General features: G+C 42.5%; 1 protein-coding gene across 3 annotated transcripts in view; it reads right to left on the reverse strand.

Moving 5' to 3' along the window:
• Positions 1–631: 631 nt before the first annotated feature.
• fhip1aa (FHF complex subunit HOOK interacting protein 1Aa) overlaps positions 632–15,035 on the reverse strand; it is a 30,667-nt gene continuing 16,263 nt past the window's right edge. For all 3 annotated transcript variants that reach the window (XM_063476068.1, XM_063476067.1, XM_063476069.1), the window contains 10 exons: positions 9,612–10,292; positions 7,911–8,069; positions 7,696–7,782; positions 6,955–7,122; positions 6,635–6,714; positions 6,245–6,447; positions 3,884–4,888; positions 3,610–3,788; positions 3,338–3,458; positions 632–2,652 (listed from right to left, as the gene is read on the reverse strand). In XM_063476068.1, the coding sequence (XP_063332138.1) occupies positions 2,453–2,652; positions 3,338–3,458; positions 3,610–3,788; positions 3,884–4,888; positions 6,245–6,447; positions 6,635–6,714; positions 6,955–7,122; positions 7,696–7,782; positions 7,911–8,069; positions 9,612–10,292 (2,883 nt within the window). In that variant the 3' untranslated portion in view covers positions 632–2,452. The remainder of the gene's footprint in view (positions 2,653–3,337; positions 3,459–3,609; positions 3,789–3,883; positions 4,889–6,244; positions 6,448–6,634; positions 6,715–6,954; positions 7,123–7,695; positions 7,783–7,910; positions 8,070–9,611; positions 10,293–15,035) is intronic.

The raw sequence follows: 15,035 nt of genomic DNA on the forward strand, positions 1-15,035 counted from the left end.
AATGTGTGTAATTCAGTTTAATTCGTTCCATATAACTTAATGTGCCATTTGGCTATTGCTATGTTGGCCATTATGGTCATTTGTGAGGCAGAAGATGAAACTGCTGACATGACATTCGCTGGCTTATTGAGAGGAGGAGCTGAGAAAACCTGCCAGCTCAAGAATCCAGGAAGGATCCCAGTCTGAGAGCTCCCTCTGGTGGTTGAATCATGTCATAATATGACAAACATACCCTACTTGATTTTGGGGTCCTTCTATTTAACAGTAGTTCCCCCCCCCCCCCCCCCCCCAAAAAAATATACATTTTTTTCCCCCTCTAAGTTGGTCTTTGGTCTGACAGTGAGTCAGAGTTTACTGAGTTCCCACCCCTGTAATGACCGGTTTGCATGAGCAGTCAAAAAAGATGCAGCTCACTTTGAAAACAATGTTTATCTTGTGTATTCGAGCGCTGATGAACGACCAGATATTTATGAGCTGCTGGTTTTCCTGCACAGTTCGTCTTGTGCTTGCTGCGTGTCTTAGTCACTGCTTGGAAATGGAAAATGTTTACTCAACACACACACACACACACACACACACACACACACACACACACACACACACACACACACACACACACCTCAAGTTCAAGGTTTTTTTTAATTATTATTATTATTATTAACAGAGGCATTCCTTTGTATCTGAGACAACAGTGAACAGCAGCCTGGTTAAATCTTGAACACAAAACAGATCAAGAGTCGTATCAGATGAGTCTTTGGAAGATAAATCTACTGAAATTGGTTGATCAACTGCAGTTGTGCCACAGAGGTGTTAGACAGTGAGTGGCACTGTGGTATTAGAAGGCTGATAAAGTGCTCTGCAACATTCATAAAGACCTATTCAGCAGTCCTGAAAATGGCTTTGACTTGTAGATTGAGCCGTTTTGTAAAGAAAAGAAAAAAAAAAAACGTATTTGTATCAAGTAGGAATCAAACAATTTAAAAAGAAACAAAGTTTCATGTTTCAGATTTAAACCTAAAGTAAAGTCCAACCTTCTCAGCTCAACTTCTAGATAAGATCATTGACCTACTCTGTGTAGTTCACACATTCTTCTGCTCAATCAAAAAAAAACAAAAAAAAAACCTACATTTTCAGCTCATGCTGCAAAGTTTCATATTGCTCCTGTATAACTCCTTCACAAATCAGGCAACATTGTGAAGTGAAATCATAACTTAGACAACAATTTGCAAGTATTTCTATGTTGGAAGGTTCATTCAGAAGAAGCATGCTTTGTAACAAAATATATATGTATATCTCATAGCATCTCGTTATACTGATAACCACGTGCAGACTAAATTAAAGGCAATTCAAAGCAGGCTGCCTTCAACACAATCCAAACTGATTTTCAACAGATGTAGAACTATGATTGAAATTTCAAACTGATCACAGCTAACACAACACCCTCAGCAGACAAAGGACCGCACGCTTAAAAACAAACAAAAAAAAGCAACTAACCTCATCAAGAAAAAAAATGGCAACAGAAAAAAAGAGCTTAAATACCCCCATCCCATTACGAAATATGCTGAACTTAATTATTCTTGATTTGCATAGTGTGCTATGTCACCAGAACATACAATATGTACATTATGAGGCATCATAAAGGTAAGGCAGACAATTAAATACGTCACTGCTGAACCTGATTTGTCGGTTTTTCGCAGATATGGAAAGGCGCAGAGGCCACAAGTGTGGAAATCTAGTGCATCGTTTCACCTACAGCTGTTTAAGAAAATCTCCTGAGGTACCGTCATCAATCAACAGGGAAGGAAACAAAATCTAAATCTTACACGATGATTTTGTGGAAACACCCCTTCGTGAAGACATATTTTCGCCAAAGGATTAAGTGTCACAACAGTTGCATAAGAACAAAGTTTGGGTGCGTTTCTGTGAAGTTGCCAGCACTGCACCTTGCAGTGATCCATAGATGCAACACTTCCGAAAGGCCACCTGAGTAATATCGAGTACCACACTGAGCAGCGGATGTCGTACTGTGGATGGAGCTGGTTGTAGAAGACATTCGGGTTGAGGTCAGGACCCAGACGGTTCAAATAAGGGCTGATGACTGCTTTAATTCTTTAAATGTCTACAGTCTTTGGTTAGTGGTGGAGCTGGAGCCTTAGTCATGAACATTTCGGCTGGTGAAAGGCTTCAACAAACTGGTCAAAGTTTAGAAATCCTCCTGGCTGCCAAATTCTTTCCAGAAGTGGAATGAATACATTTAAAAAGTTCATGAAGTTTTTCTTTTGCTTGGAAAATAAATACTCTATATTTTTAAAAAGTAGTTGTATAAAAATCACTGGATCTAAAAAGGTTTCTATCAAGCGCTGCCCAAAAAGGACATAAATATCAAAAGAGACTCTTTTTATAATCTTTCCTAGTTAGGCTGGACTCTTGACGGAGGCCTAATGGGACACAATTACTCTTCCATAGGAATGTAAGATAAGATGGAGTGCTCTTGTGCAATTGCAGCCAGTTCTTTAAGGAACTCAGTGAAGAGGACGGTAGCGAAGACCTCGGTCCGCTCCAGGGAGATAGCTTTGGGTTTTGGTGGGGGTGAATTCTTTAGGATCCTTCCCCCCTCGTGGTGGTTGGAACCGCTGCTGCCGCCGCTTTTGTCTGTGAGAATAAAGATTGAATGAGTTGCACCGACTAACAACCACGTGAATACGCTGACATACTGTACATGCAAAAGTCTGGATTCAAAGATATTCTCTAAACATATTTCTGTTTCCTGATTTCTAAATACTACGCTCTGCTCGTCTAAATTATTCCCTTTAAAATTCCTTTCTTCTGACAACACTTTTTCAAGCCTGCACAGCTCTGAACCTACAGGGAATATAGTTCAAAACCACGGCTAAAGCTTCAGGGCTAGAAAGAGAAAGCAGCTCAACTCCAAAGATACACGACTTAAAGAACTCAGCACAGGCAGTTAAATTTATTCTGGTACCAAGCAGGAGCCCAAAAACAACCAATCAGGAATGCCAATGTTGCCTTGAACCATATTTAACACCATGCTGGTAAGGCTGAGGAATAATAAACAGTAAATCTAATGCAATCTGCCTTACTAACCATCTGGATACTACCAAAATACTTCCCAGAAAGCTTTTACAAACAAACTATTCTTGGCACACAGAACAGGGAGTCCTGGCAGGGCTAGCAGGGTAGCTTATGGGTTCTCACAATATAATCAAATAGATATATAGATATATAAATAGATAGTTGATTTTTCATACTGTTATAGAGCCATGTGCAGATTTCAATAAGAGCTAAAACAGAAAAGGAGAATCTGAGCTGTTGTCACCTGTTTCTATGAACGAGGGCTCCCGAGCCATTAGCCAGTGTTGGGCAGCAGTGATCAGCTCTGTAAAATCCTTCTTGCTGGCAGCCAGCTCCTCTATCTGGTTCTTTACAATGGCTAGTACCTAAAACACAAAGCAAAAACAACATGATTTGCATGTGCACCATTTAGAGAGGTGATATGATTAAGGCTCAAATAAAGACAATCGACTTAAAACTAAAAGTGCCAAGTATTTCCAAATCCCCCACCTAAGACCTCAAAACTTGAGGGGTTACCTGGTAAAGAGAGCGAACAGTCGGCTGAAAAACCAAGTTGGTGTTGAGGAGGAAGGAGCGCAGCAGAGGCTGAGGGTAAGCAGCTAACTGGGCCAAGATACCCGTCAGCAACAGGTTGACATGAAGCGAGTTGGATAGCATGTTCTCCAGACGGGATAAAAGCACGCTGATGAATGGACCTGCAGGGAAGGAGGTTCAAAATAAAAATTCTTTCCAAATTCATTTTTGAACAAATGATGAGACTCCTACAGAACTAAGATATTCCTCAGCTCACCTGTAAAAGGTAGTGAATGGTTTTTAGTCACACTCCCGCTGCGAAACCTGTTGATTGTCCCAAATGGTGAATGCAGTTTCTCGGGCTCTGGCGTTTCAGCAGAGAAGGAGGCGAAATCCATCTCGTCCTCCTCCACCACCTCCACAGGTGTGATGGGCTTCTTCACCTCTCTGTCAGCTTTGACCTGTTTTCCACCTGCTTCGGGGTCCAAAGTGCGAATGAGCTCCTCATACTGAGCCAAGAGATCGTCACCCAACTCTACAGCAGTCGTGTTTTGGAGGTTGGCGTTGCAATCCGTCTGACCATTAGCCTTTGCGTCCAAGCTATTCCTGCTATTATCAATCATCGCAGAGCTTGGAAGTGTTAGATTGAGCCCATTTTTGAGGGGAACGTCAGCTGAGCCTGGGTTGGTTTCTTCCGTTTGCGAGCCACTGGGTTTACTGGTGCGCTCGACATCGCCGGAGTCTTTCTTTGCGATGAGATCGTACACCATGACATCATCCTGGAAGTCGTTCTCTTCAATGTATGAGCCTTTAACCAACATTCGTGCTGTTCTCCTCATCTCCTGGATGTGCTTCGGGGGCTCAGCAGGAGGCGGCTGGGGAGGTCTGCTCTCTGCCGGAGCATCGGCAGTCTGCACGGGGCACGCGTCGTAACTGTCATCCCACTCCAGCTCCAGCTGGTTGACGGGAAGCGGGTCTGTACCCGGCGGAACGCAGGATCCTGCTTGCGATGCAAAGGGATGTTGAGCTTTCTTTAGAGCGATCTGGGGGTGCCGACTCGTTAGCCCCGGCTCTTCGAGGACGCCCGGCTGGTATTTCTCAGGAGGTGGGTCCTCGCCGTCGTACGGGGCTGACCACACCCGGCAGGCACGTATGCAGCTGCTGATGCTCAGACGGGCGTCGTAGAGGTAATGAAGATAACTGACATCCAGGTAGATTTCTGACCCGATGGTGCAGGAGTTTCCTGAGCCATCATTTTCTTCAGAGAAACTCATTTTTTCCTCTGATTAAAAAAAAAGAAAGAAAAAAATCAGATGAGAACTGTTGATAAAAGCTGGTGTGCAGGGCCTCAGCACAGCACTCACACAGAGCACAACTAATGAGTTTGACATGTAACTACAGGGGGTAAAGTGATGTAATGCATCGAAACAGCGGGAGATCTCGCTATTTGATAAAATACTCACAATCAGCCCCGTTACATGTTGGTTTCCCAATTAAATGCAGATCTACACCTTACAGTGCGCCATATGTCTGAACAGATTTGGGAAACATTCCATTAATAAATTATCCCATTTTCATTTTAGTTCCTCAACCACCACATTAAAGGATGTTTGTTTTTTGTTTTTTTTTCACCATTTATGCCAAATTTTCTGACATGTTATTAGGTTATAATATCCAACGTTTCAGTTACCTGACTGAGTGAGTTGATTTGAGGCCATTATTCAGCCAGTTAGACTAACTAACCAACAGCAGGAATAATTGGAGCACTTGGCCATGCTTTTCTACTTGGGTATTGACAGATATGGATACTTATTATCCATGTCTATCAGGAATGTAACATATGTAGAAAGATCTGAGAGCATTTAATAATTTTTAAAGTATTACATGTCTTTAAAGTTTGTTGTTGCCATGACAACAGACACTGTCTATTAATCTTTCCTTGGGAAAAGAAAAGGTGTTAACAGTTAATTTATTATTTTTGTTCTGTAACGTGAAATACAGTTAACAGTGTGCATTTTAACATATTAAGCAAAAAGAATCAAGCTTTTCAAACAGGAAAGAACTGTTTTACACCATCAGAAACCTGTGGCAAATTCTGACAGCCTATGAATTTGGGCTGTGCAGTTGATTGAATTTTCTTAATATTAAACAGCAAGCAAAAGCAAATCGCTGTGTGATGATCTGCCTGCATGAGCCAATCACAGATGTTCCCTGCAGTGCACAGCATGAACTTCCCTAGATTTAGCTTGGATCAGTAAAACTACATAAAAATTAAATAATTAATTAAAATAAAACGGAGCAACAACAGATAACAGACCGTCTAAACAACAATCAAATGTCTGGCACAGCAGGAGGCGAAGCGCTTCTCCCTTGAAGCAGATCATCATCTGATGTTTGGAAATATGTGTCTGTACCGAAAAGCAACACAACCAACTTATTCAACTGCCTGAAAACGCAGAATTAACTGCAGTGTAGTTAATGCATAATTAATAATTTAGGCTTCAGGAAGGCGGTAAACATGCTGGACAAAAGACTTCATAATACCAAAGTCACTGTGGCCATACATTTTACTAAAAACACAAAAAAAACCCTGCAAAAAAACCCTGCAAAAGTAATACTCGATTGTTCTATTTGTTACCTGTGTTTCCCGAATTGTCGGGAGTCTCTCCGCCCTTGGAAAACAGAATGGAGTCCAGCTGCCGGAGTGGCGGCGGGCTGCGATCGGGAGAGCAGCAGGATGGCGTTAACGCCAGGATTTTCGCTGCTGAGGCCGAATAGCAGTCCCGCTCCCTCACTACACGTCTCTGACTCAGCATCATGTGATTACAGGGGATCAGGTACCTGGGGAGGCATATGAGAGGGAGATGTCAGGAAAGCCAACGTGTGGCTGTAGGCAGAGAATGGTAAGGAGGGGACAGCGGGCAGATGGTAACAGCGGGAGGTTGAGAGTAAAAGCTCATCGTGCTGTAAAGCAATTAGATGCAGCATGTTACCACGAGTGGGACGTGTCAGCGTGTGGGCCGCTCACCTTAATACGAGCTGCAGCATCACATCTTCACAGTATAAACCAATGAGAGTGCGGAAGAGTGCCAAGGACACAATCCCCAACTGCAGAGTTTAATCAAGTCAGAGAGACACAGAGCAAATTTTAAACACTAATTTATTCAGTCCTGAAGATATCTGCACAATAAATTTCACAATATAGGAGAACTGGTTAAACAATCACATATGTTTCCTGTAACAGTAGAAAGAGCATCTGGGACCATTTGTAAAACCTGTTCCTGGCTTATTAAACCTGAGCCATGCTCTAGGTGCTGCATGGCAAAACTTAGCTGTGTGCTGGGTTACCTGGAAAGGTGTGTTGATGCGGCTGACTAGAGTATCCAAGATATGGACATTCTCGTGACGGTGAAGGAGGATGAAGGAGAGGAAGGTCTGCAGCAGTGCTGGCTCGGTTACACTTCGTAGGAAGAGGTCCAGGTAAGCTGTGGTGGTCATCACCTCCTCTAGGGTCACCTGTACACACACAGGAATCAGTCAGCAGAGATTGTGTGAGTGCCACAATAAATGATCAAATATTAAAACCTGATTCTGTATTGCAGCAGTACTGAATTAAGGATTCATTTAAGCAAGGGAAATTAGGTAATTTAATTATTGCGTGCGGTATTGCCTCATTATAAAAGAACTAAACAAATCATTGCATTATATAGAATTAAATATGATGTCCTTGACTATACATTAAATAACCTAGAATATGGGTCTTCTTACACTTTCTTCCAACTCTCTCTTGATAGTTTAACCTAACTAGTGTCCTTTTTACCTTTAGACAGAGCCCAGTTAATGGATTTTCTGATGCCAAGCTCATATTTAATGGATGACAGTGACAGTGATATCTATCAGCTCAATTAATTCCTTGGGTAGAGGGGAAGAAATATGAGTCATTTTTGGAGTATTTATGCTTGTATGTTTTTGTTGACACACCGTGTCGTCCTGCAGAATAACCGCTTTCTGTAATTGGGAAATGAAACAGCAGAATGGCAAGTACTTCCCTTTACCCAGGTGAAGAGAAAGGATTGTGCTACTGCTAACCTTGTGGAGTGCTGGTGCAAGGACAGGCACAAGGAAACCATTGTAGATGTAACTAACCAGCTGGTCTCTGATATCAGGGTGGGCCACCTGGGAACAGTCAATATGAAGGAGCATGTCAGTCAAGCGTGTAGCCAGGCAGGAGGTTGCAGCCATTTATCACACGTGAATACATTTTTCATGAGGCAGAGCTTTTATCGTGCAGCTCACATCTTCACCTGAATAACAGCGTTGCAGAATTCCAGTGAGTTGAGAAACTGGATGAGTGATGGCATCTGGAGCCAGTCCTCTTTGTGCAGGCAGTGCCACTCTTCATTGGGGACCTCCAGCTTAGTGGGCAGAGATGAATACAGGCCGCTCAACCCTGTGGCCAGCACCTGCCAAATGAGGTTTTTATATTTAATCTATGCATCGTTCATCTAAAGTTTCCTCCAGCACCAAAATATAATTCAAATTTGTGGTTCTAAGTGGAATTTACTTTTAACTTCCAATAATGAATTTTCTTTGGTTGCATCATTGAGACAAATTGTTTAAAATAATGATATTCCCATTACTCTCATGCATGAGGTAAGTACAGCTACATTATAACGGACCATTTACCTGAACATAGGAAAACGCACACTGTGCTGCACATACATGCATCATGTAATATAAGTCTATTAAAAATCATCTGCCATAAATTGATTACAGAGAGAATATTACAGACTTCATTAAACATTAATGAGGTAGTGTACCATATGGCAGACGCAGAAACACACACACACACACACACACACACACACACACACACACACACACACACACACCTCCTCTGCTGTCAGTTTTACCTTAAGCTTCAACAGATTTATTACTGTGTTTTACTACAAAGCTAAAACACTAGTGTAAATCACTTCTTGGCCTCTGCTTTGTAACTTGTAATGCAAATATAAGCGATGCAGCAGTCTACATATCAGCCTGCTGCTTTCTCCTTGCACAGCATACAGATGGATTTATGCCTCCTATGGATCAGCTCAGCTCGGAGACCTTTAGCAGTATTTGAGATGCGACGTGTTTGGCGTATTATTCTAACTAATGCTTTAATTTCAAAATCAATCAAAATCCTTGTGTTCTGGGCCAGATTATCCAGGCATTCTGGGCATATGTCCACAGCCTCAGACACAGTTGAGGGCCCACCCAAGCACCAAATAATAATACCAGATTTTGATTCTCTTAAACTTTTTTTTGATCATAAAAACATATATCATGGGCACAGTGTAAGGTACCCTGCTCTCCACAGGCACACATTCCCATATGATCTGTCTAATTACTCAAGCAGCAAAAAAACTTATAATCATCAAATCAAGTTGGTGAGTGCCCATCGCATATTTGTGCCCAGGGGTCTGTAACTTGATGATCTGGGTATGCCTGCACTGTAAGTACCAAGAACTGCTTTACAAATGCAACACAGGCTATACCAGCACAACCAAATTAAAGTGTAAGATGCGTGGCATTATTAGTATTGTAGTATCGTACACGTTCCTCTACAGCATTATTCCGCTGTGCCCTTCTTGTAGACACCAGTGGAACCAATTAAATTCTGTCTGCATTCAAACCTCATTTTGAAAGCACTGTCTGCAGCCGTGAATAAATGACGTTATTTACATGGGATTAGCTTGCAGCCGTGCTGTAATCTTATAAATGCCACACATTTGGTGCCAGATTTTTATTTACCCTTGTTTTGGGTTTTTTGCTTTTTTTTAGTGAGCCCATGAATTAATCACCATCTGCTCTCTGACTAATTATGACACCCAGACACAGAAATGTCAGGGAACAATGCTGCCAATGTTATTGCTTGAGTGGGATTATTTAGTATTTAGGACAAAACGATTCCTTTTGAATTTTACAGAAAGTGAGCCGCTGAGCTTCCATTTGGGACTGACCGGACAGAAGAAGGTGTTCTCTGCGATGTGTTTGGCCACTCGCTCATTCTCAGCAGACAAAGACATGATGAGCAGTAAGGCATCTCTGGCTTGCTGGCCCACCGTGCCCTCTCTGTGAATAAAAGGGATGAGCAGGGAGAAGATGAGGAAGTTGGTGGCTCCCTGATCCTCGCTGGTGTGGAAAAACAGCTCCAGAATTGAAGGGTCCTTCGCCAGGACGTAGCACAGCTGGTTGAGCAGCAACACCAGCTCGGCTTCGACCGCAGGCGCAGTGGTGCTCGAACAGGAGGACAGCAGCATCATGAGAGGCCGCAGGATGGGCTTGTGGTGCAGCAGAGGCTGGCGCGCCTGGCCCACCAGCATCTCGTACATTTTCAGCTGCTCCAGCTTCATGTCGTCCGTGAACTCTCGACGGAGGCTCCACACAAACAGACGCTCCATCACGTTCTCCATCACCACAAACTCCAGGATGGGGCCCATGGCTCCGGCCTGACCGCTCTCCTCCTCCATCAGCAGGAACAGCATGTGCTCCACATAATTCTGCACCGCGTTTGCCTCGTCTCCAGGGATGGGGCCGAAACGAGAGCTGCCACTAGAGCCGGCGGTGAGGTTGATGACACTGAGGGAGGGCAGGGCGGAGCTGCTGCGCAGGGGATCATGCTTTTCAAGGATCTTCACTACCTACAGTACAAGAGAAGAGGAAAAGCACACTGGTTTTTAATTGCTCATGCAAAAATAGAATACAGATGAGACCTTAGACTTTTAAGTCACCCAAGAAAGTGTCTGTCATACAGATAAACTCCTATTATATTTGATCTAACCTCTGTGGTATAAGACGTGTATGAATCAGTAAATTCAGCCAGTGGAGTGGCTGATGGAAACCCACAGCACCAACCAAAGGTTAGCAAACCTTTTGTGCAAGTCACCTCTGTAGGTGGCATCAAGCAATTGAGAGACACTTAACTGAAACCTGCATGACATCACTTCAGTCAGAAGCTTGTTTTCAAATAGGAAAGTCATTTTTCTACCTTAAGTGATTTTGCATAATTTCACCATAATTTTATCCCTTTTTGATCACCACACACAAACTCGTTTTTATAGCTTAGTGAGGACTTCAAATTGACATAATGCTTTCCCTAGCTGCTTACCCTTAACCTAACCATCAAAAATGAATACCTAACCAAAACACTCAGCCTAAACCTAACCATAACCTAATTGTAATCCTGACACTAAAACCACATTTTGAGCCTCAAAACTGCCTTCAAAGTCGTGGGGATGGACATTTTGTCCCCATAAGTGACTGCTGGTCCCAAGAAAGATGTCTAAACGCACGCACGCACGCACGCACGCACGCACGCACACACACACACACACACATGTCTGGTTTGCTATCCTCGTGGGGACATCCCATTGACATAATGCTTTCCCTAGCCCCTTACCCTAACCCTAACCATTAAAAATGAATGCCTAACCCTAACCCTTACCCTAAACCTAACCATAACCTAATTGTAACCCTGACAGTAAAACCGCATTTTGAGTGTGAAAATTGCTTTCAACCCCGAGGGGACCTGGATTTTGGTCCCCACGGTGCAGAAAGTCCCCACCAGGATAGTAAAAGTCAGATTTTGGTCCCCACCAGGATAGTACGAACCCGTACACACACACACACACACACACACACACACACACACGTCTGGTTTGCTATCCTCGTGGGGACATCCCATTGACATAATGCTTTCCCTAGCCCCTTACCCTAACCCTAACCATTAAAAATGAATGCCTAACCCTAACCCTTACCCTAAACCTAACCATAACCTAATTGTAACCCTGACAGTAAAACCGCATTTTGAGTGTGAAAATTGCTTTCAACCCCGAGGGGACCTGGATTTTGGTCCCCACGGTGCAGAAAGTCCCCACCAGGATAGTACGAACCCGTACACACACACACACACACACACACACACACACACACACACACACACACACACACACACACACACACACACACACACACAGATTTTACAGAAGAACCAAATACAAAACTAAATGGGCACTAGAACATGCTGCCTGAGGGCTCAAAGATCACAAGCACTCAATATTGATTTTTGTCCCCAAGGACAGGGATTTCGACAGTCTCTGAATATTTTGATGAAATAATGATGTACAATAGATGAGATATTCAGTCTTCACAATTTTCCACTGAGGAACATTATTCTGAAATTCTTTCACAATTTGTAGATGTATTTTTTTCTATACCCAATCATGTTACTATTGGCAGTTACTCCATCCCTTTCCTTTTATTTTTAAGCCTTTTGTTTCCCCTATACCAACTTTTTGGAGACATGTTGCTGTCATAAGATTCAAAGCAAGAGCCCTCAGATAGAGCAACTACCCCAATGGGTGGGGTTACACTGAAATGTTGGCGTTTTATGATGCTTTTATTACAATATGATGCCAGCCTGTTAAGGCATCATTGCGATGTTGTAGGGCGTTATATTGCTAAAAATAAATGGTGTATTGTACACCTTACTCCATGCCCTTTCAGATGATTTATTACTCCATATGGTTTCTAAAAAAAAAAAAAAAAAAAAAAAAAAAATATTTCCAGCGTCACCTTTCACCTTGAGTGCTAAAAAATGAAGGTTAAGCGTTTAGCCAGCCTAGGTACTCATGTCACCAAGTTTAAAGAAAAAAAAAATGTTTGTCACATAAAGTTTAACTGATTATCCACATTTGGTGCAACATTGACCTGATTTTCACCAAAATTAAGTATCTACTGTTACACAAAATTTTAAAAATTAAATCTTGAAAACCACGCATGCTGGATTGCTAACAGACAAACAGACCCTACTTTGTGGGGGAAACTGTGTAATTTTTTTTAATGAAATACTAAATTGCCTCAGTTTAAACTTCTCAGACGTTTTCTATGTTCTTATGGGAATAAAATATGGGTTCGTGAGATTTGCAAATCATTGCATTCTGTTCTTATTTACACTTTACACAGTGTCCCAACTTTTTTGGAAGTGGGACTGTATGCAATACAAATAGGTACAATCACTTCCTTATTCCAGACAGGTTCAGTTTCAACAGAAGTGGAGTGGAGACAAGCAGCACTGTATGAATAAACTCACTTTGGTTGCACAGAATAATACAGTCCTTTGTGTATCCAGTCCCTCCCGTGTGTGTGTGTGTCTGCTGTGTAGAAACCAGTGTCACAATAATGGAGCCAGTGTCCCCAAGCTGACGCTGCTGCCATGACAATAACAGTCTGTGTATGAGATAACTGGGCATGGCTAATGGCAGCAAGAGAACAGTCTGTAATCCCAGCCTGAGCTCAGTGGAACAAGCCACAGGGATCAGTCCAGCTCAGGCTCTCCTTCCATTTCTGAAGTAACAGGAAGGAGGCCGGGGATAAGATTTTCCCTAACTGAACATCCGGAAGAATGGAACCGTGATCATGGACCACCTTATACTGGTGGCGTTATGGTCGGTTCCAAAAGGGGTCAGTATTCACAGTGTTTTTTGTTGTTGTTTTTCAGGATTTGCCCAACGATGCTCATTGGTGGCATTATTTTACATATTAAGCTGGAACATGAGCGATACAGAGACGTCTTTTAAAATGTGACCAAGAAGTAGGCTCAGGCTGGATCAATGTCAAATATTTCCCAAGAGCAGTCAGTCATTGTTATGCTATGGATGTTGGCATAATAGTGCCATAGATATGGGAGGATCCTCAAATGACGGTAGTATCATATTGCCAGCCTCCAGTGCCTCACTGTGTCTGTGACAGTAACTTCAGTTAACCATCAGACAGAGCAATGGACACATTGAATCATTCAGAATAGCATTCATGGTTTAAAAACAGATCGTCACTGTACTCAATTATGAAAAATCAAGACTGCAAATGCCATTGAGGAAAGAAAAGTCATGTGTCATAGCACATTCAGACAAAACTGCCAGATTTTCTTGACGACTAAAATGAATCAGAGACCTTTACAGAATCACCATAAACACTCTGCCCACACTACACAGACTACAGTTAAAGACTGTTGCCAGCAACTGACAGATCACTTAGCGTGACGCAACACATACAGTGAGCTCCGTGACGCCTGGAGAGCAGCTGATAAGAGCCAGCAAATGAACCTAAAGCTAATCTTCAAACTCTGAAACAGCCAGAGCTTCTCACACAAAGACAAGGTCATTACTTACAGCGTGTTCACTGTTTTCTGAGCTGAAACAAGTCAAGAGCATTCTTATCAGGCAAGAGATTAACTAAGAATGAAAACAAAACTCTGTGTGAGGTGGATTTGTGCTGCCTGAAGCAAATCGAACTTTAATCCGGAACAAGGAGTCCAGCCCAGAGTTTTTGATTACAGCTACTGTCAAGATGGGGATGAAAAACATGAAGCTGAGCAGACAGCTAGCAAAGACGGCCACATGACTCATGAGGTGTCTGTTGACATTGCTTAGTATTAGCTGCAACAGGGTGATCACGTTTATTTCACAGTTACAGTTGTTATTAAAATCCCATTTGTGTGACAAGTTGAAAAGTGTAAAATCTACAATTGTGCAAAATTTTAAATGCTTTGAATGTCTTGTACATCATTAAACGGTTTATCATCACTAAATCCCCAGATGTTTCACGTTGGCACATTAGTTATACAACCAGTCTTCGGCGGATGTGCAACTTACTAATCTGAAAAGAAAGAGCTGGAGAAGTTATACACTGCCAAATCACAACAACAGTTACCTCGGGGCACTTTATATTGTAAGATCAAGACCCTAAAATAATACAAAGAAAACACAAACCCCAACAATGACACAAACCCCTGTGAGCAAGCACTTTGGTGACAGTGGGAAGCAAAAACTCTGTTTTAGCAGGAAGAAACCAGAACCATGCTCAGGGAGGGGCAGCCATCTGCCATGTATTTAGATTAGAGTTTAACACAATGTCTTTAAACTTGCATAGTTTTAACACTAATGAAACCAAAAGTGGGATTCTGCTTGATTTTGATTAATTCGGGTCAGTCGTCACGTTGACAACCATAAATGTAGATGGCAGTTACCATTATGCTCCTCTATGTCCTCATTATTCAGTGTCCCCCTGCCCCATGTTAGTGTGCGCAGAGTTTGTTCATCTCTGTGTGGGAGGAGTGGGATTAACAGGCTGCCGTGTCCTGCAGGGGAGTGAACAGGGACACAAGCTGCTGGAAAGAACCAGGAGTCTGAGACCATCAGCCTTTTACCGCCAAGATTCCACTGGCCCCGCCCACACTGCAGTTTACTGTTATAGGGGGACTACATGAGTCATTTTTTGCCATCAGGTTTTGAGGAAGGAGCTAAATAGAATAAAATCTTGTAAATAAAGATGCACAATGTATTCACTTTACAAGGGTTTCATTATATTTTACTGTATAAAAGTCT

Source organism: Pelmatolapia mariae, linkage group LG6 (assembly GCF_036321145.2).
Source record: "Pelmatolapia mariae isolate MD_Pm_ZW linkage group LG6, Pm_UMD_F_2, whole genome shotgun sequence".
Classification (NCBI taxonomy): domain Eukaryota; kingdom Metazoa; phylum Chordata; class Actinopteri; order Cichliformes; family Cichlidae; genus Pelmatolapia; species Pelmatolapia mariae.